The sequence below is a fragment of the Lithobates pipiens genome, unplaced genomic scaffold, assembly GCF_037356315.1.
Source record: "Lithobates pipiens isolate NorthernLeopardFrog02 unplaced genomic scaffold, aLitPip1_a1.2 Scaffold_19, whole genome shotgun sequence".
Taxonomy (NCBI): Eukaryota; Metazoa; Chordata; class Amphibia; order Anura; family Ranidae; genus Lithobates; species Lithobates pipiens.
In genome coordinates, this window is record NW_027507764.1 from 292023193 (window position 1) to 292051129 (window position 27937).

The 27937-nt window shown below is 42.6% G+C and overlaps 1 protein-coding gene and 1 pseudogene across 2 annotated transcripts in view; both read right to left on the reverse strand.

The window, feature by feature from the left end:
• Positions 1-27937, reverse strand: part of GABBR2 (gamma-aminobutyric acid type B receptor subunit 2) — a 984619-nt gene that overhangs the window by 343831 nt on the left and 612851 nt on the right. For both annotated transcript variants that reach the window (XM_077492007.1, XM_077492008.1), the window contains exon 8: positions 20721-20781. In XM_077492007.1, coding sequence (XP_077348133.1) covers positions 20721-20781 — 61 coding nt within the window. The remainder of the gene's footprint in view (positions 1-20720; positions 20782-27937) is intronic.
• Positions 20832-26955, reverse strand: LOC143996752 (mitochondrial assembly of ribosomal large subunit protein 1 pseudogene; annotated as a pseudogene).

Consider the following 27937-nt stretch of genomic DNA (forward strand, 5'->3'; position numbering starts at 1 on the left):
GAAAAGAACTACGATGTAGGTGACCGGGAACTTCTGGCGATCAAGACCGCCCTCGAAGAATGGAGGTATCTCCTGGAAGGTGCCGCTCACCCCATTCTGGTTTTTACTGATCACAAAAACTTAGAATATCTCCGCACGGCCAAACGTCTAAGACCCCGACAAGCCCGATGGGCTTTATTCTTCTCGAGGTTCAACTTCCATGTGACCTATCGCCCAGGATCAAAGAATGGCAAGGCAGATGCTTTGTCCCGAATGTTCCCAGATTCCCCAGAAAGAATCCCACCCAGTACAATTTTGTCTCCTCAGAATTTCCTACTAATCCAACCGGATCTAAGAGCTTCAATAGTGCAGGCCTCTAGCCAGTGTACAGAAACAGAAGTTTCTTCCCTGAGAAGCCAAGAAGGGCTTCTATGGCATCAGAATAAAATTGTTGTTCCTCAGCAAGCCAGGTTACTCGTATTAAGGACCTTCCACGACCATCAACTAGCCGGCCACTTCGGAGTCCGGAAGACGATTGATCTTGTGCAGCGGTCCTTATGGTGGCCTACCCTAAGATCTGACTGTAAGAAGTACGTTGACTCCTGTACAACCTGCCAACGTAACAAGGGGTCTAACGCTAGATCCTGGGGCCTGCTAAGGCCGCTACCAGTCCCAGAAAAACCTTGGAAGGAAATCTCTATGGATTTCATTGTGGAGTTACCTCTTTCTGAAGAGTATACTACCATCTTGGTGGTGGTGGACCGTTTATCCAAAATGGCGCACTTTTTGCCGATGAAAGGGACCCCCTCTGCCTTGGATACTGCAAGAATCTTTATAAAGGAAATTGTCCGATTACATGGTGTGCCCGACAGCATTGTATCGGATAGAGGGGTACAATTTACCTCCAGGTTTTGGAAGGAGCTCTGTAAGTTGCTGTCAATTAGAATATGTCTATCCTCGGCCTATCATCCACAGAGTAACGGTCAAACGGAAAGAACCAACCAGACGCTTGAACAATACCTACGATGCTTCTGTTCTTTTTCCCAGGATGATTGGGTTTCCTTGCTACCTTGTGCGGAATTCGCTTATAACAACTCAGTGCACGCCTCTACCAACCAATCACCCTTTTGGGCAAATTACGGTTTCCATCCTTCATTTTTACCCAATACCATTCCTGAATCCACGGTCCCAGCAGTTCAGGACAGAGTAAACCTCATCCAAGCAAATTATCAAATGCTCCAGGATACCATGAAGAAGGCTCAGGAGGAGTACAAGAAACATTATGACAAGAGGAAGAGAATTAACCCTACCTTTAAGATAGGGGACAAAGTGTGGCTCTCAGCAGTGAATCTGAAATTGTCATGTCCATCTCGGAAGTTGGGACCCAAATTCCTGGGCCCTTTTGAGATTAGACGTGAAATTAACCCTGTAGCATTTGAACTTGCTTTGCCTAAATCTTTCAGAATCCATCCTGTGTTTCATGTCTCTCTTCTCAAACGTGTCATCTTCAGTCCTTTTTCAGGGAGAGAAGAAGTGCCCCTGCCTCCGGTTCAGGTTGGTGACGAAACTGAATTCGAAGTCGAGTCTACCCTTGACTGTCGTCGGAGAGGTAGGACAATCCAATTTCTAATTAAGTGGAAGGGGTATTCTGCTGAAGAGAATTCTTGGGAACCTGCAAGTTTTGTACACGCCCCTAGGCTCATACACAGGTTTCGTAGCCTTCATCCCGAAAAATGGGCTTGTTTAGGCATCCGGAGGCTGCCCCTTGGGGGGAGGCACTGTCAGGGAAATAGGCGTAACCTCGCGAGGTACGATCGTGTTAACGCGCGTCAGCGCTCACGGAGGCGCAATGTGGTTCCCAGACGAACGCCCGATGTTGCATCCGATCGAGTGCGAGTACGCGGTGTAGGACGAGCGCATAACGTTACACGTCGTAGGCGTACGAACGCGATGGCGCGCTCACGACGTAACCCAAGCACCGTGCCTATTTAAACGTTCACCTGACAGTGCCGCATCGCTGGATTATCGTCAGCTTCTCCTGAGTACCTGTGCCCGTGATTCCTGCTGTTTGATCTCCTGTTTACCGACCCGGCTTGTTTGACCTGCTTCTGTTGTTCTCCTGGCTCCGACCTCTGGCTTGTACCCGATATTCCTTGTCTGCTCCCGGCACCCGACCTCGGCTTGGCTTGGCTTCTGCTCTCCGGTCTCCAGCTCAGGACCCGTTGCTCTGACCTCTGGACTGATCTCCCGTGTTTGACCCTCGGCTTGGCCTTGACCCTGCCTTTGGACTTCCTTGCACAGTTGCCCCCGGAGACTGGTCTTCTCAGCTCTTCCATCTACTACTGCTACCCGGCAACCTGTGCTACTGTGGGCACTGCATCCCTGTGTCATCTTCAGGGTTGTACTGCACTCGGCCGCAAGGGGAGCCCTCTCAGCATCTCGGCCTCCTTACCTTGATTGTGACACTTATATTGAATTGTATTATAACTTTACTGTCTTCTTTTTTTTTTAAAAAGAGTATTTATTGAGAAATAAATAAAGATAACAGTACAGATGCAACAGAAATATGTACGATATAGTGGGACCATCATCACAGATGAGGCGCATAAGAATGAGAGCAGATTGTAGCTGTATCGTAATGAACTTATACCATAGACTGAAATACTTGAACCAAACAGAAGGTAGTGAAACTAGTAGAACAAAGCAGCAATCTGACAGTAACTGGATGGATCCTGAGTTAAGAGTTAGTTGCGAAAGTAATATATATATATATATATACCAGGATAACGGCATTTCCCAAGATTAAGTAAAGTAACATATCATAGGATCAGGGGTAGCTATTGAATGTAAAAAAGAAAAAGGGGGGGAGGGGAAGAGGGGGACACATACATAAAGAAATAAAAGGGTGAAGGGGGGGGGGGGGTATAAGGTTTTTGTGTAAAGTCCCTGAGGTAGGAGGTTCCAAGGGGCAGTCCCGGAGGTCAGTAGGTTGCTGGGCGCAAATTAGACAGTGGATGGGGGGGGGGTCTGTCCTCGAGTTCAGTTGTCTAGCGCCATAGTAGAAAAATGTGAAGTGGTCCAAGTTAATGATGTCCACCGGAGGGAGAGTGGCAGATATGAAGGGAAGCCACAGCGCATAGAAGCGTGACTTCGCTTTTTCGTCCCGGAAATTTGCATTACATCGGTCCTTGTATAGGAGTGAAAGGAGTTCTTTCTGCGTCTGAGTGACGGAGGGGGGAAGAGATGAAGTCCAGCTCTTTAGAATGGATTTCCTGGCTAGTAGTAAACATAGCAGAGCCCAGTCTACGTGGGAAGGTTTGTACAGCGTGCAGCTTGTGGGCACGCGGGTTCTGATGGAAGACCATGGAAGCAGGAGGGGGTCCCAGTATCCAAAGATGAGGAGGAGGGGGTCCTTTGGCAATTTCAGCAGGGTTACTTTGAAGATGTAGGAGAGGATCCGGTCCCAGAAAGATGAAATGAAGGAACAGGACCAGAAGCGGTGAGCCAGCGAGGGCCTGTTCTGGAGACAGTGGGGGCACTTGGTGCTGTCCTGATCGGTGTTAGATGGAAGGAAGGGAAGGTATGCCCTGTGGGCAATTTTTAGTTGCGATTCTCTCCATAGCTCGTTGGGGGTTAGGCGGTAGACTTTGTTAAGTCCTTGCAAAAAATTTTCTACTAAATCCGGGTCAGGAAAGTCTTTCCCCCAGTTGGCGACTGATGAGGATGTCAGTGGAGAAGAATACCGCTGGAGCAAGGGTTTGTAGATGTCTGAAATTTTATAAGTATTGTCCATGAGCAGTCGATCCAAAAAGGTTAGGGGGAAACGTTTACGTTCATCGCTGCAGATGTCTTTTAAGTAACTGACACATTGCCTGTAGTGGAAGGCGTGAGCTGGCGGAAGGGAGAACCTTCCCGCTAGGAGTGAAAAGGGCAGAGGGTGGCCAGAGTCTAGATCACAGAGTGCAGCAAAACTGGTGATGGCCTTCTCTTTCCAGATGTGGAATGGCTTGTGGAGTAGGCCAGGGGAGAAAGTGGGGTTCCCCTGTATTGGGAGGTGTCTGGAAACAAAAGGGGGGAGTTTGAGGCACTTCCTGGTTTCCCTCCAGGCTATGGCAGGGTCCCTGAGTAGGAGATTATGTTGAAGCAGTGATGGTACCGACTTCCACCTGCAGTGGAGGAGAGCTGTCAACGAGAGTGGGGAGACCATGGCGGCTTCCATGGAGTAGTTGGAGTATCTGGAGGATTGAGAGATCCAGTCCAGGCCAGTTCGCAATAAACATGACAGATTATACAGTCTTATATTAGGCAGGCTGATACCCCCCTCGTGTCTGGGAAGATGCAACTTTTTTAAGGCTATACGTGGGCGTTTGCCCTGCCATATAAAGGAAGAAAAGGCCGATTCCAGAATCTTGATGTCCTTGTGAAGAAGGAGCAAAGGGATGGTTTGAAGCGGGTACAGTAGCCTGGCAAAGCTGACCATTTTTAGCAGGTGGCATCTTCCCAGAAGCGAGAGAGGCAGATCCATCCAGTTCACCATTTCCTGAGAGATTTTCGCGATCAGGGGGGGATAGTTGAGGTGGTAAAGGGAGGAAGGCAACTTTCGAATTTTAATACCTATTTAGGTGATGTAGGAGCTGGCGGTCGAAAAGATAGAGTGTTGCGTCCAGGGGCGTTTGCGAGAAGACCCTATCGGGAGAATTTCGCTTTTACCATAATTTATACGAAGCCCTGAGCAGGATCTGAAGACGTCAAAGACCTCTTTAATGGTGTGCATGTCGGAAGCGGGGTCCGACGAGAAAATGAGCACATCATCAGCAAAAAGGGAGGTGCGCAGGTCATGTTGGCCAATGCGGATACCGTGAAGAGGGGCTTTTTGGGTCAAATATCTGGATAGGGGTTCTAGGGCGATATTAAAGAGGAGCGGGGAGAGTGGGCAGCCCTGGCAAGTGCCTTTATGCAGGCGGAATTCATCTGAGAGAACTCCAGCTGCAACTAATTTAGCTGCTGAGGAAGAGTACATGGCTTTGATGAGGTGACAGAAGTGCCCCGAGAAGCCCATTTCGGATATAGTCATAGAGAGCCATGCAAAACTGACATTGTCAAAGGCCTTCTCCGCGTCTAACGTTATAATGGCAAAATCCCCATCCGGGTTGTTTTTAGCATGTTCCAGAGCGAGCATAACCTTACGGATATTCAAGGTGGCAGTTCTGCCTTTCACAAAGCCAGATTGGGCAGGATGGATTAGGGAGGGTATGATGGCAGCTAGTCTTGTGGCTATGATTTTGGACAGGATCTTGACATCCAGATTGAGGAGGGAAATCGGCCTATATGAGCCTGGATCAAGGGGGTCTTTCCCCTTCTTGGAAAGGAGTTTTATAACGGCCTGGTTTCCAGAGGGGAGATATGGGCCACCTGACCAGATGCCATTGTACACCTTAAGGAGAGTGGGCTCTGTGATGGAGAAGAGGGTTTTGTAGAATTCACTGGTGAACCCGTCGGAGCCTGGTGCTTTGGACGAGGTTAGTTTGCGGATCGTGGAGGAGATTTCATCAAGGGAGATGGGGGCATTGAGAGCTTCTAGTTGTTCAGGGGTAACTTTAGATAGGAGCACACTATCCAAGAAGGAGCGAGCAGCAGTGTTATCTATGGGGTCTGGGGCGTAGAGGGCCGTATAGTAGTTTAACATCACCTTGTTAATTGCTTGTGGGGTGGAGTGCATAACACCCTTCGCGTCTTTAAGGGAAGTGATGTGCGTCGGGTGGAATGGGCCCTTGCACAGCCTCGCTAGGAGCTTGCCCGCCTTGTTTCCAAACTTGTGGAGCGTTGCGTCGAGTAGTTGGGATATTTTTGTTTGTTCGAGTGTATCCGCCCAAGTGTCAAAGCCTTTCTTGGCTGCCTGCCATTCGGCTCTATTGTCGAGGGAATCGTTAGTGGAGAGGGATCTTTGGGCTAGATGTAGTCGCGCACTGGCCCGTTTGTAATGGGACAGGGCGTTTCTCTTAAAGGAGGATGCATAAGAGATGATCCGGCCCCTGAGGAACGCCTTACCGGCATCCCAGAAGAGGTTCGGGGAGTCCGAATGGGGGGAGTTTGCCTCCGAGTATTCACGCCAGGAGTCCGCCATAAAGTGTTGAAAGTCAGGGTTGTTGTGGAGATACGAGGGGAAGCGCCATAGTCTTGGGTGAGGTGGGAGATCTAGGTTGTCAAGTCTAACTGAGATCGGGGCATGGTCAGAAATAGCTATGTCAAGCACTTCTGCTTCAGACAAATTGGGGATGAGATAGTCAGAGCCAAAAAAATAGTCGATTCTCGAGAACATATTATGGGGGTGTGAGTAAAAGGTATATTCCCTGTCCGCTGGGTGGGTTAGGCGCCATAGATCACGAAAATGAAGGGATTCCATGGTGGAGGCAAAGTGGGAGGGAGTAGAGGGAGCACTTTTCAACCTGTGGTGTGGGGGAGGGGATCTGTCGTCCGTATGGTGCAGGATGTCATTAAAGTCACCGCCAACTAAATGGGTGGTCTGGGTGATGCAGAGGAGCCAGGAGGTCAGGTCACTATAAAAAGACTTGCTAGGGTTATTGGAAGCGTAAACGTTAGTGATCACTAGTTCTTTGGTTCCCAGGTGGGCATGCAATGAAAGGAGCCTTCCCTGAGAGTCTGAGTGCGTGGACAGTACCTCGCAGGGGAGGTTTTTGTGGATTAGCAGGAGAACACCCGCTTTACGGCCAACGGCATCAGAGCCTAGGATTTGCCGACCCAGAGTTTCCTCATGCGATGAAAATCTGGAGCAGATAAATGGGTTTCCTGCAATAGGGCAATATCCGTTTTCAATCTTTTTAGGTGCCGGAGGACTTTCATTCTCTTATTAGGGGACCTGAGGCCTTTCACGTTCCAAGATACTATTCTCATGTCAGGGGGGCAGAGAAAAGGAATTGGGCCAATTTTACAGATTTGTCGCCAGCCGGTGGGCAGGGCAGGAGAAACTTTTGACTAAGTAAGAGGGACCTGGTGGGGCTGTGGAACCCGTTGAGCATGATGATCAGAAAGGAGACGTTGTCTCCGACAGAAGGTAGGGGGAGGGGGCAGGGGAGGTGGGGAGCAAACTTAAGCACATACAAAAACATAAACACTTGAGCGAACTTCGCTTTTTTCCGCATGGAGTCACTGTGTAGGCCAGCCCCCAGTGCGCGACCCAAAGGTATAGGGCAAGAACGTCCGGACGGTGAGCATGAACAAGGGTGTGGCTGTAAATTAAGAGCCAAAGAGGACATGCGCCATGGTGTGGCATTAGTCATGCACAGTGAGTCCAGGGGGAGTACAATACAGTCATAAGACACGTGAGCAAAGAGCTTCATACATACGTGCAACGTAAACATTTCAGTATAAAGACCCAAGAGAGTGGATTGATCCACAGGTATAACATATAAAAATATAAACTATAAAGTATAAAATATAAAGTGTAAAATACAAAAGTACAAAATACAGAAGTATAAGTATAAGGTGGCCGCAAAAGCGGCGGGACCACTTCTAACCGAAGTCAGGATGCCAATCGAGACAGAGGTGGCCAAGAACGACAGTAGTGCGTCTGCTAAATGGGAGCAGAGCTTAAGGCTGATGAAAACTAGGAACAACAGGCATAACAGTGACCGTGCCTGATCGGAAAACAGTAAATAATAAAGTAACTTACAAAGCCGAGTCAGGCTGGTGGTCCTGGCGAAAGGGTCACCGGTGAGGTGAAGAGAGGAGGATCCAGGGGGACCGACATGTCATCACCGAGGGGTACCACGATGATGGTGGTCTGAGGCAGAGGGCCTGAAGCGTTTGGGCGAGTCCTTCCGGGGGCTCCTTTGGTCCAGGGAGCGATTGAGCGATGAGGACTTGGATGGGGTGTGGGGGTGCGAATCCGAGTGAAGAGAGCATAGGAATGCCTCCGCTTCAGAGGGATCTTGGAAGGTCAGTTGGTCGCCCTTTGGAGCCTTAAGGCGAAGGACAGCCGGAAAGGCCAGGGAGAATTTGAGTTGCATTTTGAAAAGTTCCGAGCACACCTGCTGGAATGCTTTCCTTTTCTTGGAGACCTCGATAGAGTAATCAGCGAAGATTAGGACCTTGATTCCGTCCAGTTGGAGAGAGCGAGTTTGTCTGAACTTCTGCAGGATCAGGGCCTTGTCAGAGTAGTTGAGGTACTTTGCGATTATGGGTCTAGGGGATTTGCGTTCAGGTGCGGCGGGACCCATACGGTGGGCCCTCTCTACCGTGCAGGGGCCCGGGAGGCCCAGGGCTTCTGGGATGCGCACTGCACAAAAGTCAGATAGCTCGGAGGTCTATAGCGACTCAGGAATGCCAACGAATCGCAAGTTTCTCCGTCTGGCCCTATTTTCCAAGTCATCGAGTTTCTGTAGGATGTATTGATTTGTCCTGTCCTGGGAGCGCTCTGGGGCTTGGGCCTGGTAAAGTTCCTCTTCCATATCTGACAAACGGTGTTCCAGGTCATTTAGTCTGGTGTGATGCTCGCCTATTTGGGCCTTGAGCTGTTGCATGCCTGCATTTACAGCCTTTTCTACAGATGCAGTTATCATGGGGGATAATAGAGCAGCCACGGCCTGGGCAATGCGCTCTGTAGTGGAGTCCCCAGCAGGCTGTGTGGGGAGAGTGCCCTGGGATGGAGGGGCTTGAGATGCCGGTAGGGGTTGTGCAGAGAGAGGGGAGGCAGGGTCACAGCTCACCTCCATGTCCGCTGCGCGCTGCGAGGAGAAGGGAGCCGAGTAGGCCGAAGCCGGGGCCTCGATTTGCGGCCGCGCCGCGGTCACGGGCGGCGCCGTATTCGCTCGTGAGCCGGTTTTCTCTACAAATCTGTCCATGGCTATGGGGAGCGATGCCTGAAGGTGATCCGGTGGGTGCCCGGCCGCTCAGCAGAATTTAGAAGCAGATTTTATGGTCGTGCTGTGGGAGCTGATGAGGAGAGCAGTCACTCCATGCGGCGCCGGAACCGGAAGTGTTTACTGTCTTCTTTATTGTGTAAAGTGACGCATAAACTGTTAGTGCTATATAAGTGCTGTATCATAAAAATTATACTAATTTTGGCTTTCTTGCTAAGTAACAAAAACAACAGACACAACAGCCTGTCAGATACGTGGAAAATCTATTTTTCAAAAACACAAGTATGCTTGTCACTAGTCCGACATTGTTATAATACATTTTTAGGGATACATTTATATAGCAATAAATGTAACATTCACCAAACATCCAGTGCAAGTGTATCCTCCAGGTTACATTCACTGCTTTATAAACACGCCCATTAGATCAAACATTGCAAATGAATCTGAGCATTGCTGCCAAATAAAAAAGCAGCAGACACCAGACTATAATATTATGTTAAAGAGGAAGTAAACCCTGATGGGTTTACTTCCTCTTTTTTTCCCTGCAAAGGTAAAGCATAATGGACTACTATGCATCGCATAGTAGCTCATTATGTGTCACTTACCTGACACAGGAGCCAGCGAAGTCGCCGCTGATCCCTGTAGTCCGCCGCGTCCATCTTGCTGGTGGCGTCTCGCAGCTCCGACCAATGACAGCGGCGAAGCCGCGATGACGTCACTCCCGCGCATGCGCACGGGAGTCGCGCCTCGCAGCTCCGCCGCTGTCATACGGCGAGGCCGCGATGACGTCACTCCCGCGCATGCGCACGGGAGTCGACAAATTTGGCAAATCCATTCTTGGACTTGCCGCATTTAGTGCGCATGCGCGCCGCTGTCTACGGCGCATGCGCCGTAGACAGCGGTGCCCATTTTCGGGCAAATATCTCCTAAACCATATAGGTTTAGGAGATATTACTTGGACCTACAGGTAAGCCTTAATCTAGGCTTACCTGTAGGTCAAAGTTGTTTGGAAGGGTTTACTTCCATTTTAAACTGCCTACATATGAGGAATCATATTATCCTCTGCCATGCTTACATCTAGTTCACAATAAATATAATGACAGCCTAAATCTGTGTACTGACATTTTTATATAATGGTGCACCCACATAATTAATCCCTACAAACTGGCTGCATAAGGTGGCAATGTTGCTTTTTAAGTCATGGATGATGCTAGGGATGATGGAGAGGCACACCTATGTCACAACAAATGCATGTATGGCAGCAATTAGGTGTGAATGGCAGTGGTGTGGGTCACTCATTCTCTGTTTGCTGCAAGTAGACAAAGCCACAGCGTATCTGGTTCTAGTCAATACAAATACTTTGAATTCCACTCCAATGCTGTTTGTAAACCATAGACAAAAGACACTACCCCTGTTCAAGAACATTTTAGTGTTAATGCACATCACCAACCATTGTACAGTATTAATGATTACAATCAACCAGTTCCTCGTGTTAGCTGGCATGCATGTCGCTAATATCCTGAAGTCAGTATGCACAGAACCAGCAAAGCCCCAAGAGTGCACAGACTCCCAACCTACCTCCCAGTGTATGATTAGCTAAAAATGTAGTTTTTGTATATCATGATGATATATTTATGCTACAGAGAAGAGAGACTAGAGTGATAGGTGACTGTGCTCTTTCTTTAGTAGCATTGCATACACAACTGTTGATACTTTTTATCTTGGCACTGTGATATTACAATACTCCTCAGGCATTCTGACAGATGTTAGCAGTATCGAAGATAGATAGTAGAAATATGACATTGACAACAAATACTGCGTATAATATTGTGTGCTTGTATTCCTACTGCTTGTATACCTATTCTACTTTTTCTGAATCATTACCAATCAGACCATATTGGATTCTACAGTTTTTCTGGAAATAATGGTTCCCAAAAGCTTCCTTTCAATAAAGTAAAAGAGTTGCTCATATACAGGCAAGTACTACTAAAGACATCCTTTTTTAACTTATAATGAGAAGAAAAGAAAGTTTCGGACTTTAAATGAGGCAGGAACCAAAGGAGTAACTGCTCCCATCCCTAGCATTGATTAAAATTGAAAACAAGTGGCGGGACTTTATATGAAGCACACAGCAGCACAAAAGGAAGTCAAGTGACTGGGAAATACTGTTTATTCATGTTGTGTAATCTAACATACAACTAAATGGGTTTATAACCTCCAAAAGCATTTGATCATTTACAACATAAGTTACATAGTAGTCCACATTCATTGAATCATTGAAACAGTTATAGAAAAACAATGGATACATTTTTATAAACATAGGTCAATTAAAAACAAAACTAAATATAAAAAAAAAAAAAAATTAAAAGGGGAGAAAAATAAATAAAATAAAAATAAAAATAAATAAGCATAATTCATATACTGAATGATTATAGACATGAATAAAACTGTAGATAATATAAATTGGTCCATGGTAGAATGGTAGTAAAATGTAAGGCTCGATGCATTGTGTGGCCTTATAGCCGCTCATCAGAAGCATAAACCATGGAAAATATCAGGTTGCATATTGAACCTACATCTGCATCTGCGCAGCGGCAGTGCAGCATCGAAAGTAGCCAAAAAATCGCAAGCTCTCATCTCCCGGCACTGCGATCGCCAAAAGGGTGATAGCAACCAGCATAGACAATTTGTGGGCCATGTGTGTGTGAATGGACAACCTTATGAATTACAGAAGGAAAGAATGAATGATATAAATAGAAGTGGTCCAGGATGTGTGGAGTGAGAGATGTGAACATGTGGCAAATCTTCAGCTCTGATTGGCCCTCTTATGACTCACCCCCCCTCCCTTCCTGAGAGTGAGAGAGAGAGCTGTGCATGATGTCAAAGGCCTAGGCTTTTTTCCAGACAAGAAACAGGAAGTGGGCTGTATAAGGTATTTACTGGCAGAAAAAAAAAATGTTTTACTGTCCAAAGTTAAAACAACAATGGCAGACGATTTAATAAAAAAATTACTGAATGCTTTAATAACACAATATATGAGTTATATATTTTGCTTTCCTTTACTATATATAAAAATAAATTTATCATACAAAACAGTATTGAATTAAATTTCCAAGGTCTTTTATTTCTTTTGTGTCTGTGGGATTGCACTGAGTGAAAAGAATTGATCTCAAACGCTTGAGAATTTTACAAAGCGATACAACATTCCAGGAATAAAGAACTTATTGCTGGAACAGAGGATAACACATTGATTTAAAGGTTTTCTTTTCTGTTGCAAAATAAATTCTTCCAGATATACTGATTTGGTCAGTATCGGTGCACAAGGTATATTACATGCATAAAAAACTTGTTTTTTTTTTTTTTTATCAGACTAGTGAGTGAACGTTTAAGGATTTCTCAATAAATTTCACATGAATTTTGAATGTGAAAAAAACTTGCTGCTTGCACTGTAACTGACCCCTTCCTGTTCACCTCAGCTTTTTATTGGATAGTAAAACTACCCATTATGTTTTTTTTTTACTTATATTTTAGGTGAGAATGCATTTAATAATGTTAGGGGGGCGCAACATTTGGCTGAAGAAAGAATAGAAAATGACAATATGCACTTCTAAAAAATGGTTTTAAGTAAACTAGTAGAACAGGGATTAGAAAGCAACCACAGTAAGCACCAGGATGGACAGCGGGCGATTAAAAATTGATAGGTGGAGATGGAAAAGGGGAGGTTTTAAAGGATATTTCAAATTAAGTGGAGGATACGGAATCAATTGGAGGGTTGCTAATAAGGACAAAGGATTCCCAAACATCAAAAATACATTTTGACCCACGATTCTATGCTTAAGGAGGCCTCCATCAATTCCATGTTAAAAACAAAGGATAGTTTAGCTATCCTTAGTGTGTGTGTGTGCGTGTGTGTGTGGGGGGGCGGTCCAGATAGATAGTATACCTAGGATGGTTTTCTGTGCTTCAAGGGATAGAATAGTGAGGAGTTGTTTGCAGCCTCTTGAGGTCCTAACACCTGGGATATCAATTAGGCCAAAAAGTGCCCATTCAGGGGTTAGAGGTAGGTAGTGCACTACCAACCACTAAGTGCCAAGAATGGTTAATCCCAGGGCATGACCAGAAAGCATGGAGCAAATCTGCATCTGGATGACCACACATTGTAACTTTGGTCATGCCCCAAGACAAATGCAATGTTTTTAGGAAAAGTGTCAGTAGATAAATGGGGGAAATTCTTTGTTCCATTTGTTAAGACCAGTTGTGGCAGTGTAGTGCAGCGATTGCTGGAAAAAAATATATAGGACAGGCACAGCTTTTTTACTTGGGTTAGGATGTCCTATGAGTGTATCCAATGAGTTTTCCCAGTTTATTCGAGAGAATGTTTGATAATGAAGGTAATGTAGGATTTTGCCTTTAGAGGGAGAAATGGATTAATGGATTAGGGGGATTTCTCTAGTGCTACATTAGAAGGAAATAATTGCCGGTTACCAACATTTCCCAAAAATGTGATATAGTGAAGGTCTCCAAAGTGCCACTGTTTAAAGGTGGGATCATCAAAGGACTCTGGGAGGTCTGCATTGTTCCATAAGGAAAGAAAGAGAGATGCATGGCTATTTAGCATGCAGCTTGTGCGTATTTGCTAAATATGTGGAGTATAGGAGAGGGTTCGCAGACAACTCTGCAGGTAGAAATTCTTTATGTATATGAAGAACATATAGTAAAACATTTTGTTTAAACATCCCAGTTGAAGTCACGGGAAGTAACGTAACACGTAGGATACCGGAAGTGATGCCTACACCCGAGCGGTCCGCTCGTAGTCTGTCTAACTGTGTGACTTACCCTTGCTGCTTTGTGAGTAGTTTTAATTCTTAATAAAAATCACCAATTTTTAAAGTTTACTTCACTATGGCTGGTTTTATATCTATTCTTTGAGCACCTGTGCTGACCTCATCTATGGAGTAGTTACATGGACGGTGGTGACAGTATAGGAGTTTGAAGTCCTGATTTCCAGTGTTTTCCTTAAAGGGCTACATATATGCTGTATACCTTACAGCAGTGAGGTAATTGCCTGGTGTGCCTAGTGAACACGCAGACATCACTGAAGTGGAGAGAGAGTTTTGCACTGTGAATGCACCACGTCACTTTATTTTTGTATTGTTTATGATATTTTCACTGCAATACCCACTATTGGATTATTTTGATTTTTTTTGGATTAATTTTGTTTGTTACATGCACTTCAGCACTTTAATTTGTTTGATCACTGGCTCTAGATCACACCACGAGTGATATTTTGTTGTTTGTATATCAATTGTTTTTTAGTGATTTATTTATATTTATATCATATTTATTTGATTTTAGATACATGCACTTGAGCACCTTATTCTGGGATTAGTCCCCTTTTTTTGGTTACACCAATTGCAATAAGGTTATATTTTTGTGGGATATTTCTTGTTTCCCCATTGTTTCACTTTATTTGTGGGAGCGCAGCACCAATTTGATTAACCAGTATACATCGAAGTGCCAGGAATCCAATCCCTCACATATCTAGTTAAAGATGCTAGGTTATACAATTTCAGGTCAGGAAAATTGAGGCCTCCATTACTATAGGGTTGTTATAGGATACATAGGTCTTTGGTTGCTCTCATGCTGCTCCAAGCGAACATTTTATAGATACACTTGAGATCAGAGTGTTTGAGGAGTAGGGGGAAAACTTGAATGTTGTAAAAAAGCTACCATTTTTCCCCATGTAAGAAATGTTAAAGTGTTTTCAAGCATCAAGTGCCGCTTTTATGGAATGTAGCAAAGAAAGAATGTTAACCTTGTATAGGTTGTAATGGTTTTTGGATATGGGTACTCCAATTTTGGATACAAAATGTTTTCTTTGCACCAAATAAAGGGATAAGTGTAATTTCAAGGATGATTGCGACGATTAATTAGGTAGAGTGTTTTTTTTTTATTTTTCAAGGTTGATGGAATAGCCTAAGACTAAACCAAAGGATGTAATAAGGGACAATATTCTAGGCAGTGAAGGTTCTAGTTGAGAAATATATAGAAGCAAGGCATCTGCGAAGGCAATGATTTTAATGATTTTAGGACCTATGGTTATACTCTGAAATGTGAGTTGTGATATTAGAAGGCGAAGAAGAGGGTCCAGTGCAAGGTTAAAAAAATAGGGGAAGAGGCATCCCTGTCTGGTGCCTCTGGACATTGGTATTAGGGAGGATAATTAGTTATTGATGATTCATTTTCTACCGGGGTTTTGGTAAATGTATTGTGTGAAAAAAGAGAAGACCAGACGGAGAGAATATGATTCAGGAGAGACAAGTCTATATTGTCAAAAGCCCTCTCGGCATCAAGGCTCAGAAGCAACAAGGAAGTAAAGAAGGTTGCTGGGCTGTATTTTTTATGTGAATTATTTGTATGTTTTTTTTTCTACAGGATACTTCAATGCAACACATGATGCAGTTTATTATACATGTACCTGTCTGAGGAAATCAGCATTGTATTTGCAGTTAAAAACTATTGCAATCAATGTTGAGGTGGATACAATGTTACTCTTATTTATGATATGTTTCCCTTAGGCCTTTGCCTTTCTAAGATGCGCTTCTTTGTGTAGGTGTTTGTGTAGACATTTCTGCACTGGGTACCAATAGGATACCTCTGATGATATGTGCTCAATCGGTGGGTTCACCTGCTGTGCAGTTCCTCCATTCAGAAAATATCTTGTTTTTTCCCCAAAGAATACAAGTAGTCTAATGATTAGATAAGGGGATTATGAATGTCATGATCTCTCTTTGTCCAGTCACAGAATGCCCTGTATTCCTTGACTCCCCAAGTATCACTATCACTTTATTGGTGACATCAATGTCAGAGGCTGTATGTAAGTAACATATTTTTTTCAAGAAAAAAAGCAGCAGCCACCAGTGGATACACATCATTAGAAGTACCTTAGAGGTACCTTATTGGTACCTAGATAATTCGTCAATACAGTTTTTGCCCTCATATCAGCTTTAAACTCAGTTTCAATTACTATTACTTACTTTGAACTTGAGGAATGTTGGAGATGCCCAAAACTGTTTTCCTTGTGTACATTCCTATGTAATGCTGCCATTAGAAATAATTTTTACGACTTAGTATTTTTGGAGTGCAATTCTTATATTTGGGACTATATTACAAGCAGAGTGGAACCTGCTGGTGAAGTGCATCCATTTGTAAGCATCACAAAACTACCATGCAGCTCAACCGAACTGTTGTGAGCACCACACTCCACCACCACTCCCCACACACCACAGATAACAGCAAGGGCTGCCTGAGTGCATGCAAGGAAAGTACAGTAGATACAAACAGTCCAGTGGAAGAGGCACTTGTGGGTCTAGCAGGTTGAAGCAACATAAAAAAATGCCCAATTAGCCATTTTCCCTCCCCGGTGTCATGTGACTCATTAGTTAAGGTCTCAGGTGTGAATGGGGAGCAGGTGTGTTAAATTTGGTGTTATCGCTCTCACTCTCTCATACTGGTCACTGGAAGTTCAACATGGCACCTCATGGTAAAGAACTCTCGCAGGATCTGAAAAAAATAATAGTTGCTTTACATAAAGATGGCATATGCTATAAGAAAGTTGCCAAGACCCTGAAACTGAGCTGCAGCATGGTGGCCAAGACCATACAGCTGTTTAACAGGATAGGTTCCACTCAGAAAAAACCTTGCCATGGTCGACCAAAAGTTGAGTGCATGTGCTCAGCGTCATATCCAGGGGTTGTCTTTGGCAAATACATGTATGAGTGTTGTCAGCATTGCTGCAGGGGTTGAAGGGGTGGGCGGTCAGCCAGTCAGTGCTCAGACCATACGCTGCACACTGCATAAAATTGGTCTGCATAGCTGTGATCCCAGAAGGAAGCCTCCTATAAAGATGATGCACAAGAAAGCCCTCAAAAAGCTTGCTGAAGACAAGCAGAATAAGCCTACAGTCCAGCATGGTGGTGGGAGTGTCGTGGTCTTTGGCTGCATGAGTGCTGCCAGCACTGGGGAACTACAGTTCATTGAGGGAACCATGAATGCCAACATGTACTGTGACATACTGAAGCAGAGCATGATCCCCTCTCTTCGGAGACTGGGCCGCAGGTCAGTATTCCAATATAATAACGACCCCAAACACACCTCCGAGACGACCAATGCCTTGCTAAAGAAGCTGAGGGTAAAGGTGATGGACTGGCCAAGCATGTCTCCAGATCCAAACCCTATTGAGCATCTGTGGAGCATCCTCAAATGGAAGGTGGGGGAGTGCAAGGTCTCTAACATCCACCAGCTCCGTGATATCATCATGGATGAGTAGAAGAGGACTCCAGTGGCAAACTGTGAAGCTCTGGTGAAGAGGGTTAAGGCAGTGCTGAAAAATAATGGTGGCCACATAAAATATTGCCACTTGGACATTTTCACTTAGGGGTGTACTCACTTTTGTTGCCAGCGGTTTAGACATTAATGGCTGTGTGTTGAGCTATTTTTAGGGGATAGCAAATTTACATTGTTATACAAGCTGTACACTTACTTCTTTACATTGTAGCGAAGTATCCTTTTTTCAGTGTTGTCACGTGAAAATATATAATAAAATATTTACAAAAATGTGAGGGGTGTACTCACTTTTGTGAGATACTGTATATATATTATTTGGTTCCCATCAGCAACATTAAAGTTTAAAAGTATTTATAGCATGCTTGTGTCATAAGATTGTTGTACTAAATCATAAAATCAGTACTTTTACTTCCTAAATTATTTTTGATATTGTTTAAATGTAAGTCTGCATAAATGTCTTTCTTATTAATCTTCATACATGGCAACATTCCAGTGGAACAATAGAACCATGTAATGATGAGGTTCTCAAAATTAATGGCCAAAAATTTGTACATGAATCCATAAGGCACTACATAACCCTCGATCAGATAAGTCCATTGGAACCAATATTGTAAAATAATAGACAAGCCAGCCCCTCACTATAAAAGGTGGGCTTGCAGCAGCCATATTGTCAGTGTCTGTTGGATCTGGTTAATTAAGGATGACAGAATAGTGTGCAATATAGTGCTATATTGTAGACTGCAGTCTAGCAAGCTACATACCATTGTGTAATTCACCCTTCCATGCCCTTGTTCACTGTTCTATAAACCATACTTTTTTTTTCCTTTGCGATATATTAAGGTGTTGTTTTCTTCATTTTTCACTATTCATTATTATTTAAATACATTTGTTTTCTGCTATATACAGATATATATATATATATATATACACTACCGTTCAAAAGTTTGGGGTCACCCAAACAATTTTGTGTTTTCCATGAAAAGTCACACTTATTCACCACCATACGTTGTGAAATGAATAGAAAATAGAGTCAAGACATTGACAAGGTTAGAAATAATGATTTGTATTTGAAATAACATTGTTTTTACATCAAACTTTGCTTTCGTCAAAGAATCCTCCTTTTGCAGCAATTACAGCATTGCACACCTTTGGCATTCTAGCTGTTAATTTATTGAGGTAAGCTGGAGAAATTGCACCCCACGCTTCTAGAAGCAGCTCCCACAAGTTGGATTGGTTGGATGGGCACTTCTGGCGTACCATACGGTCAAGCTGCTCCCACAACAGCTCAATGGGGTTCAGATCTGGTGACTGTGCTGGCCACTCCATTACCGATAGAATACCAGCTGCCTGCTTCTGCTGTAAATAGTTCTTGCACAATTTGGAGGCGTGTTTAGGGTCATTGTCCTGTTGTAGGATGAAATTGGCTCCAATCAAGCGCTGTCCACTGGGTATGGCATGGCGTTGCAAAATGGAGTGATAGCCTTCCTTATTCATTTATTTAATGAAGATGCCAGTTGGGGACCTGTGAGGCGTCTGTTTCTCAAACTAGAGACTCTAATGTGCTTATCTTCTTGCTTAGTTGTGCAACGCGGCCTCCCACTTCTTTTTCTATTCTGGTTAGAGCCTGTTTGTGCTGTCCTCTGAAGGGAGTAGTACACACCGTTGTAGGAAATCTTCAATTTCTTTGCAATTTCTCGCATGGAATAGCCTTCATTTCTAAGAACAAGAATAGACTGTCGAGTTTCAGATGAAAGTTCTCTTTTTCTGGCCATTTTGAGCGTTTAATTGACCCCACAAATGTGATGCTCCAGAAACTCAATCTGCTCACAGGAAGGTCAGTTTTGTAGCTTCTGGAAGGAGCTAGACTGTTTTTAGATGTGTGAACATGATTGCACAAGGGTTTGCTAATCATCAATTAGCCTTCTGAGCCAATGAGCAAACACATTGTACCATTAGAACACTGGAGTGATAGTTGCTGGAAATGGGCCTCTATACACCTATGTAGATATTGCACCAAAAACTAGACATTTGCAGTTAGAATAGTCATTTACCACATTAGCAATGTATAGAGTATATTTTTTTAAAGTTAGGACTAGTTTAAAGTTAGCTTCATTGAAAAGTACAGTGCTTTTCCTTCAAAAATAAGGACATTTCAATGTGACCCCAAACTTTTGAACGGTAGTGTATATTATATATATATATATATATATATATATATATATATATATATATATGTCAAAGCAATGGAAAAGTTTCACAAACATATCTTTACACCTGCTGAATTAGGCGTGAGATGTTGCAATCTATATAAAATATATGTACACAAACATTTTCTTGGTCATTGATGGAGTAGGAATGAATTAGGACCCCTATCAAGTTTTTCTTGCTGTATCTTTCAAAGCAAAGTAGATTAATTTGTTTGACCATTGTTACTGAGACCAAGTGTGGTGGGATAATCCAAAATGGGATATTCAATGGGAACACCATTTTCAGTGATAACTGTCTAAGCCCTTGTACACACCATCGGAAATTCCGACGGAAAATGTCCGATCAGACCATGTTGTCGGATAATCCGACTGTGTGTGGGCTCCATCTGACTTTTTCGGTCAGAATGTCCAACCAATAAAGTTTGAGAGCTGGATATAAAATTTTCTGACAACGCATGCTCAGATCAAATTACAAGACCAAAGCTATTGGCTACTAGCGTCAACATAGTCCCGTCGTAACCAACCAACGTCATCACGTTCCGAACAATCGGATTTTCCGACAACTTTGTCCGACCGTGTGTATGCAACACCAGTTTCTGACAAAATTCCTCGGAAAAAATCAGACGGATTTTGTTGTCAGAATGTCCGACCGTGTGTACAAGGGCTAAGAGAATAATTCTTCACTCTGTAGTTTTATTTCTTATTTTCTGTTGCCCCTCAAGGACGGACAGTAAAGATGAATATTCCCAACAGGATGCAGAAAAAAATAATAATGACAGTTTTAACCATTTTTAACTATAGCCAAAACTTTAAAACATGCTTTGGCTATACGTTCACTTTAGTATTAACAACACATCTGTAAACTACATACAAAACCAGAGCTATTTTTCTATCCATGCTTATACCAGCAATGTGCCTATAACCCAGGTTTAAAAACCCTATAATGCAAAATTGAATAAATGCTCACATCTAGAACAATACAAAAAATGTATATATACATCTCATTCCAGTTATTAACCACTTAATCCAACACCAAACATTTAGATGCTGGCTTCTGGTATTACATGTAGATGTAAAATGTATTTTGATTTAATAAAGCATATGGTCTTATTCAATAGAGCAGTAAAAAGTGCAGCAACCCAATACCATAACTGATTACCGTATATTTCAGATTAAAATGTTCAGATCAGTGAGGTTCATAAATAGTTTTTTGATGGATTACTTTACTATGCACATTACACGTTGTCTTACTAATTATGCTTGATAGAGTAGGATTTCTCAATTACAAGACAAATATAATATTCCTTACCTTGAAACTGTGTAAATTTGATGGTCCCCATTCTTTCTCCATTTCTGAACACAACTTGCCCCTGAAAGGAAATGTTTATAATGTTTAGAAAAATAAGCATTTGGTTTTAAAATTATTAGCTTTTATATAGGTTTTTATTTTTAAACTCCTTTGGTCTCTCAAAAAGAAGTGCAATGTAATTATTGGCTGATAAGTACTGTTGAAACACAAATGTTTACTTGCAACCAAACAATTGAGCACTGTATGTGATAAGTTTTTATTTGCAATAACAGTTATTTGTCTGGCCAGCTTTTGAAAGATATACTCTTTTTCTCAGCTCAAAGCAATAGTTTGCAGTGTCATTTCTGTATATTGTGATTTAGCTGAAAAATAGCAGTGATTTCCATGAACCAAAAAAAAAAAAAAAATCCCTTGTCTTTTATTTTGTTGTCTATTAATTCATTTGAAGAGTAGCACCAGCTGCTGTATGCAAGATCAGCACAAAAGAAGTAGGAATTCGCTGCCATTTTCCTAACTCTTTTTTTTGTCTCACCAATTGGATACTAAGGTCCTCTAATGAATAACCTGCACCCACTCTGCCACTCATACAATACATGACTGTGCAAAAATTGTCTGTGTGTAATCACCATGTTTTACTCACAACTCAACTCTCACATACACAAGTGTTATATGTTACTGATTGACAGTATGGCTGAAACATTTATCCTGCCAAACATCAACATTAGTGCAACATTTTATAGAACTTGATTTTAACATAAAATACAGTGGTACTGTACCTCGGTTCACAAACTTAATTGGTGAAACGACTCTGGTCACGAACCGAATTGGTTGTGAACTGAGGCAAATTTTCCATAGGGTTCAGTGTAAATCAGGTCAATCCATTCTGAACTTTTTTTTTGTTTATATATACAGTAAAATTATGAAATGTATGTAGGCAAGAAGATTTTAAAAAAGCCACCAAAGATTTATATTTTAGACTCAAAGATCAAGGCTATAGCCATGTTTGCCTAAAAAAAGCATACAATAGGGTACCCCAAAAGGACAGACATTCTCAAATCTTTTCTACCAGATCTCACAAGGAATCTGAATCTATTAGAATAATCACTCGTTATTCTAATCAACATCAACAGATTAGACAAATTGTTGGAAAATTCTGGCCTCTTTTGTCAGCAGACCCAACTATAAAGGAATATGTAAAAGATTTTCCAGAAATCACATAGAGACGTGCACCATCCCTGAAAGACCATCACCTTGTTCATAGCCATTTTGATACATCGAGCCCAGTTAAGCAGAAAAGCCCAGGGTACTTTTTCATGCGGACATTGCGATGTGTGCCCATTTTTGATCAAAAGTCGTTATTTTATGCTTCCTGATGGCCGTACCCATTCTATAAAATACAGAGTCATCTTCCAAATGCTGGGGGGTTCTACCTAGCTGGGTGCCTGTGTGGGGGCTTCTATATAGGGAAAACTAAGCGCCCGTTTTTTAAGAGCATTTTCCATTTTCTTTTCCTCGTTCCGTCTGTTTTTGTGTACTCATGTAAACTATTTTAAGTATTACGATCATTAAGGATGAGCCGAACACCCCCCCAGTTCAGTTCGCAGTAGAGCAAGAGAAGAAGAAGACTTTGTGGGACAGTTTTATTTTTTTATTTTTTAACAAAGAACTTGTCCCCAAGCCGTGTCATGTCATGTTTACCATTATTACACTTTTTTGTGACATGGTAGGGGTACATTTGTACCCCATTACCATTTCACACAGGGGGAGGCCAGGATCTGGGGTCCCCTTGTTAAAGGGGCTTCCAGATTCCGATAAGCCCCCCGCCCACAGACCCCCACAACCACCAGGCAAGGGTTGTGGGGATGAGGCCCTTTTCCCCATCAACATGGAGACATGGTGCTTTGGCTACCCCAAAGCACCCTCCCCAAGTTGAGGTAATGTGGTCTGGAATGCTTCGGGGGGGGGGGGCACTCTCTCGTCCCCCTCTCTTTTCCTTGATTTAATTTTTTCTTTGAACAGATTGAGACAGTAGTCTGGTGTACCTTGTGGTACAGTTTTATGAAATCTAATGTTTAAATTGATATTTTTATAATTAATTCTGATTATTGTGGTTCATTTGCCAATATTCCAAAATACTTCTATGTATGGACTATGTAAAAATGTTATTTCCAGGCCCCTCTATTCCTTAAATTTTTTCAGTAAAACTCTTAGTTACTCTTATACCTTGTTCAATGATATTCTTTTCACATTTCATTTCTTCTGGTTGCATTTCTCCTTCTATTTAGTCATTTATGGAATTTTTCCCTCCTCTTTGTTCCAGAGATATTTATTCCATATTTATTGGACATAAGCTGTTCTATATCTTAGGCGCCCTCCACCATATGCTCTGAGTTCATTCTCTTTAAGTAAGTATTTTGTCTGAAAAATCTTTATTTATCATAGATTACATCGTTATGCACCTTCTTGTGATTTTAGTGCGATTTTTTTAAATGACTAATATTGCAACTATTTGGGCTTTACATCCTCTTTTTCCCATTTTCTCTTCCGCTTTTTAGCCTGGTCATTGTGTGTCCTGAGTAGTGCTGGCTGAGTAGTGCCTTCCCCCTTTTGGCAGTCCCTTTCCTGGTGGTGGCCTTCTCTGGGAATTTTGAGGAGGTAAGCTACTTTTTTTTTTTTTAAGAAGTATTCAGCAATTTATTATTGCTCTGTAAATGGCAGAATAGCTGCACACATCACGTTGACCCAGAACAAGTATGTACATAAGGACATAAGAAGTTTGCCAGCTGCCCTGTTCTGCATATTTGTCATCTAAAAGTAATAAAGTAATAATAGCCAGATGTTCAACATGACAATCAGACTTTCAGAAAGAGGTCCGCATTAACTGCCCTGATATTTTTCTCAGTACAGGTTTCTATGCTTCATGTTTGATGACCACTGCGGTCTTCTCAATGACAATAAGCTGGTTTCCATGAGCCTTCTGCACCTGAGTTTTAAAGGAACAGTACAAGCACATCATGACACACAGAATTCATTCAGATATTTTCCAGGAAATCATTGCACTGAACACCTCAGTCTTTTTTCTGAAGTCCAAATGAGAAATCTGAAGGAACACTCTCTGGTGTTATCTGCGATAACTGATCATCATGTGATCGCAAAGTCCACAGTTTCTCCAACTCGTAGGTCGCTTTACTTTCTGTCAGCATAAAGTGAACCACAATTTCACCAAAGTCTATGCACATCCAGTCATTTGTGTCTTTTCCCTCTAGTCAAACATGTGACTTAACTTCTCTCTTCAAATGCTTGTACACTTTCAGAGTATACTCTGCCAAGGCTTGGAGATGTCTTGTTGAGGTTCCACCAACAATAACAAAATATGCAACATATTTCATCCCTGGAGGAAGTTTGATGACACACAGGTCTTTGCCATTTTCCTGCTGCAGTAAATTCACCAGTACTTTGATGTTAAACTCTGGCAGGTCCTCAGCTCCATTCCCCTCCTCTGCACTCGGTGTATGATGATCCCAGGGGGCCATGCTGTACGGGCAGATCCTCAGCAGGACACACGCTCTCCTCCGGGGCACGGTTGAGGCTCTATCTGGTATGTATAGCCCCAGCAGTGGGTGACAGACCGAGCACACAGCTCAGCGCCCCCAGCACTCTCTGGGCCCACATGCCGCTCAATAAGCTCCCTTTTTTGTAGTGGACATTGGCAAGTGATGTAATTTTGTTTGTAATATACATTGATGTATCTTTATATTTGATATATTTTGTTTATGTTATATTTTCTATATTTTTTGTATAGTCTTACGTAGGCATTGGTTGATTCCTATATTCCCTGATGGAGCCATTAGGTGAAACATGCCGGGTTAATATACGAACATGAGATACCTGTTCAACATTAACTTTTGCCAAGTGACCACAATCACAATGAAATGTTAAATATTACTCAACAAGCGTCTTTGTTTGGTTTTTAACTTTCTATCTTCCTGTTTCTTTTAAACTTTAACTTTATATATATAGATAAGACAAGCAGGATTCAAGCCACTGGGTTGTGCAGTACAGCATTTGGCGGTACTGCACGTCACGTCCATGATGCATTTTGCGGTACTGCACATCACACCTGCAATTGGCGGTACTGTATGTCACGCTGATGATACTCAGAGACATTCAGAGACACTCTGTTCCCGAGTGTCTAAGAGCATCTCTGAGTGTCTCCGTGTGTCTCCGGTGCCCCTGCGCCTCTGGCCACATGTGGTACTGCATAAACTGCCGCCCCGCACTTCTGGCCACATACAGTACTGCATAGACCATCAGTGGCTGTGGAACGAATTTTCCATTATTTCCTATGGGGAAACTTGCTTTGATATATGAGTGCTTTGAATTACAAGCATGCTTCTGGAACTAGTTTTGCTCGTAATCCAAGGTATTATTGTACAAGGTGAATTCTGTTTCCAGTCCATTGAGATTATACCCCCAAGACACCAATTGTTTTTTCCTGTATATCCCTTCCCCCAGTGCATATACCTTACTTCCCAGTATCTATGCCATTAGTGAGATGACCACTTCAGTACACAGAGCTATCCTTTCTATATCTTGCATTGTATAAAACAAAAGAGCACCAGAGGCTTTCTGCCCCAAATGTTGTTTTAGGTTGGTTTTACACATCTGTTTTCATTAATTCAAAGGTCTGCCTAATGCATCAAAACCAATGAAATTGAGGCACATGTACTTTTTTGTAACGCATCACACCAAAAAGTATGGTAGTGTGTTACTGAGTGTTGTGGTGCAATGCAATGTATGTTTACTGGCAAGGTTCATTGGGGTTCCAATAAGAATAAATACAACCACAGCACACCAATGTGAAAAACAGTGGGGTACTAAGAGGGGGGTGGTCCACACTGTGTGACAAATTGCTAGGGAAATTGCTACTGGGAACCGCATTGATACATCACAGAATCTGAAATATGAACGTTAGTGGACAAAAAAAAATACATTTTTTTTTAAAAGATTTTTTTAAAGAGATTTTTGAAAAAAGTGAAATATCTATACGTGTTATATTTATAAAGTCATGATTGTGTAGTCACCAAACAAAGAAGAATATTGTACGGAAGAGAGTGCTGATTCTATGTCGGCTCTCGCGGGCTTGTGAAAGTGTGTGCAGGAGCATTCGGGACATTCGGGACTCCTGGCTGTTGGCTGTTAGGCTTGTTCGGCTATACTCAGCTACTCCTGGCCACACTCGGCTGCTACGGTTGCAGTGGCTGTTATGGCTGTTTTGGGCTATGGGGTATGGTCTAAACCTGATGAAGGACCCAGCTATCCTTGACCAGCGCCATTCTTGGTTCGTGCTTGGTCACGCTCGGAACCTGGGACAAGGAACATGAGCAAGGTCTCTGGCTTCTGAACAGCCAGCATGGTCATGATTAAGTACCAGTGAGAGCAGTGTGAAACATGGTAGCAGTTTGCATTTTTATCCTGTTTGTATGGACTGAATCTTCAATAAAGGAATTTCTTGGAGTGCAGTTATCTGGATCCTAATTTGCTTATAGGTGCTTGGATTTTCTTTTTATGATCGTGCAAACCTGGAACACCAATGAACTTACTGCTATAATGAAGTAGTGTGGTGGGTGGCTGGTAGTTTTTGAGTCTGGAGGTGGAAGTGCTGTTACTACTTTCCTCCTGTTGGTAAAATCTATATTACAGCGGACTATTGCGTGCATCCCCAAGTTCCTGTAAAGCTCCATGTATATACTTTGCATACATTTAGGACATGATTTGTGCTTGTGCCACTGGTGTTTAGGTCCCTAGACAACATAACTAGTATTGAACTTCTTACAGGTGAATACTGAATATTGAAGCTAGCCATAGCTAAAGGAAAAGAAAAAGACAGGGAAAGGAAAAAAAATAAAAAAGCCACATCGAGAAAGAATAAAGGGGATGGGATAGTCCCGGGTTCAGAAATTCAGGATGGTGTAGGATTACCCTCTCTCTACCCCCGATTAAATGATGGATGTGCAAGAGCAGTGGATAAATTACAGACCTATGCATGGAATCCAACTTCAGAATCATCCTCCACACAACATCTACAATAACAATACAACAACAATACCAGCATCCCCTATGGAGAAACAGGATATTCCTGGACGAGTTACAGTCATTTCAAATAAAGCAAGGGATTTCTACATGTACGGACCAAGAAGGAGAGAATGGGCGGGGAAAAGAGGGGGGAGGTAATACTGACAGTATAACTGATGATGCAAATATTGGAAATGAGCAGCATACCTAGAGAACCAACTCTAAAAGATGTGTTCAAGGTGGTACAGATAAGTAATGCTACTTTATCCATCTTGTCAAACCAGTTTCAATTTATGCAAGAGGAGAACACTATTATACGTCAAGATATGCAAAAGGTGGAGGAGTACACATCTGCTGTAGAGAACAGAGTTAGTAACATTGAGGATACACAGTCTTTTATGCAGCCTGATCTTAAAGTGGTGGGCCTTCAGTCAAAACAACATGCTAATCATATTGATGATTTGGAAAATAGACTCCGTAGAAGTAATCTGAGGGTGATTGGTCTCCTAGAGCATATAGAGCGGAATAATACCATATCATTTATGGAGCAATGGCTGCTAAAGATTTTTCATAAGAGCTTGTTTTTTCTATTGGGCATCAACATAGGATACATCTAGACCTCCTCTCCTGGGAAAATTCCAGTGCCCTGTCATTGTTAAGTTGTTACATTTCAGAGACAGAGATAACATTTTGACTTTGGCCCGGACGAAGGGCAATGTGGAAGTAAATGGCTCAAAAATTTATTTTTACCCAGATTACTTGGTGGAAGTTCAAAAAGTGAGAGCTCAATACACAGAAGTTAAAAAGTGACTCCGCAACTTGCAAATTACATATGCAGTGCTACTGCTGATGATGATGATATCTGGCAAAGCTCAGGGTTGTCACTAGGGATGAAACTTTGACAATCCTAAAGCGGCTACTTCCTGGCTGGATACAAATGAACAATATCTGTCTCCTCACTATGAAAACATGCCTAGTTAACATGATTTATTTTTGATGTTTCAATAATGTTAGATTTAGAATGTTCTTCTTGTAACTAACCAAAGGCAGTGGGAGAATAGCCTTTATTTTTCAATGTCTTATTTCTACCTTCCCTTTCCTCTCATACCTGAGTTGTTGGGTGGAATGGGATGATAGATTAT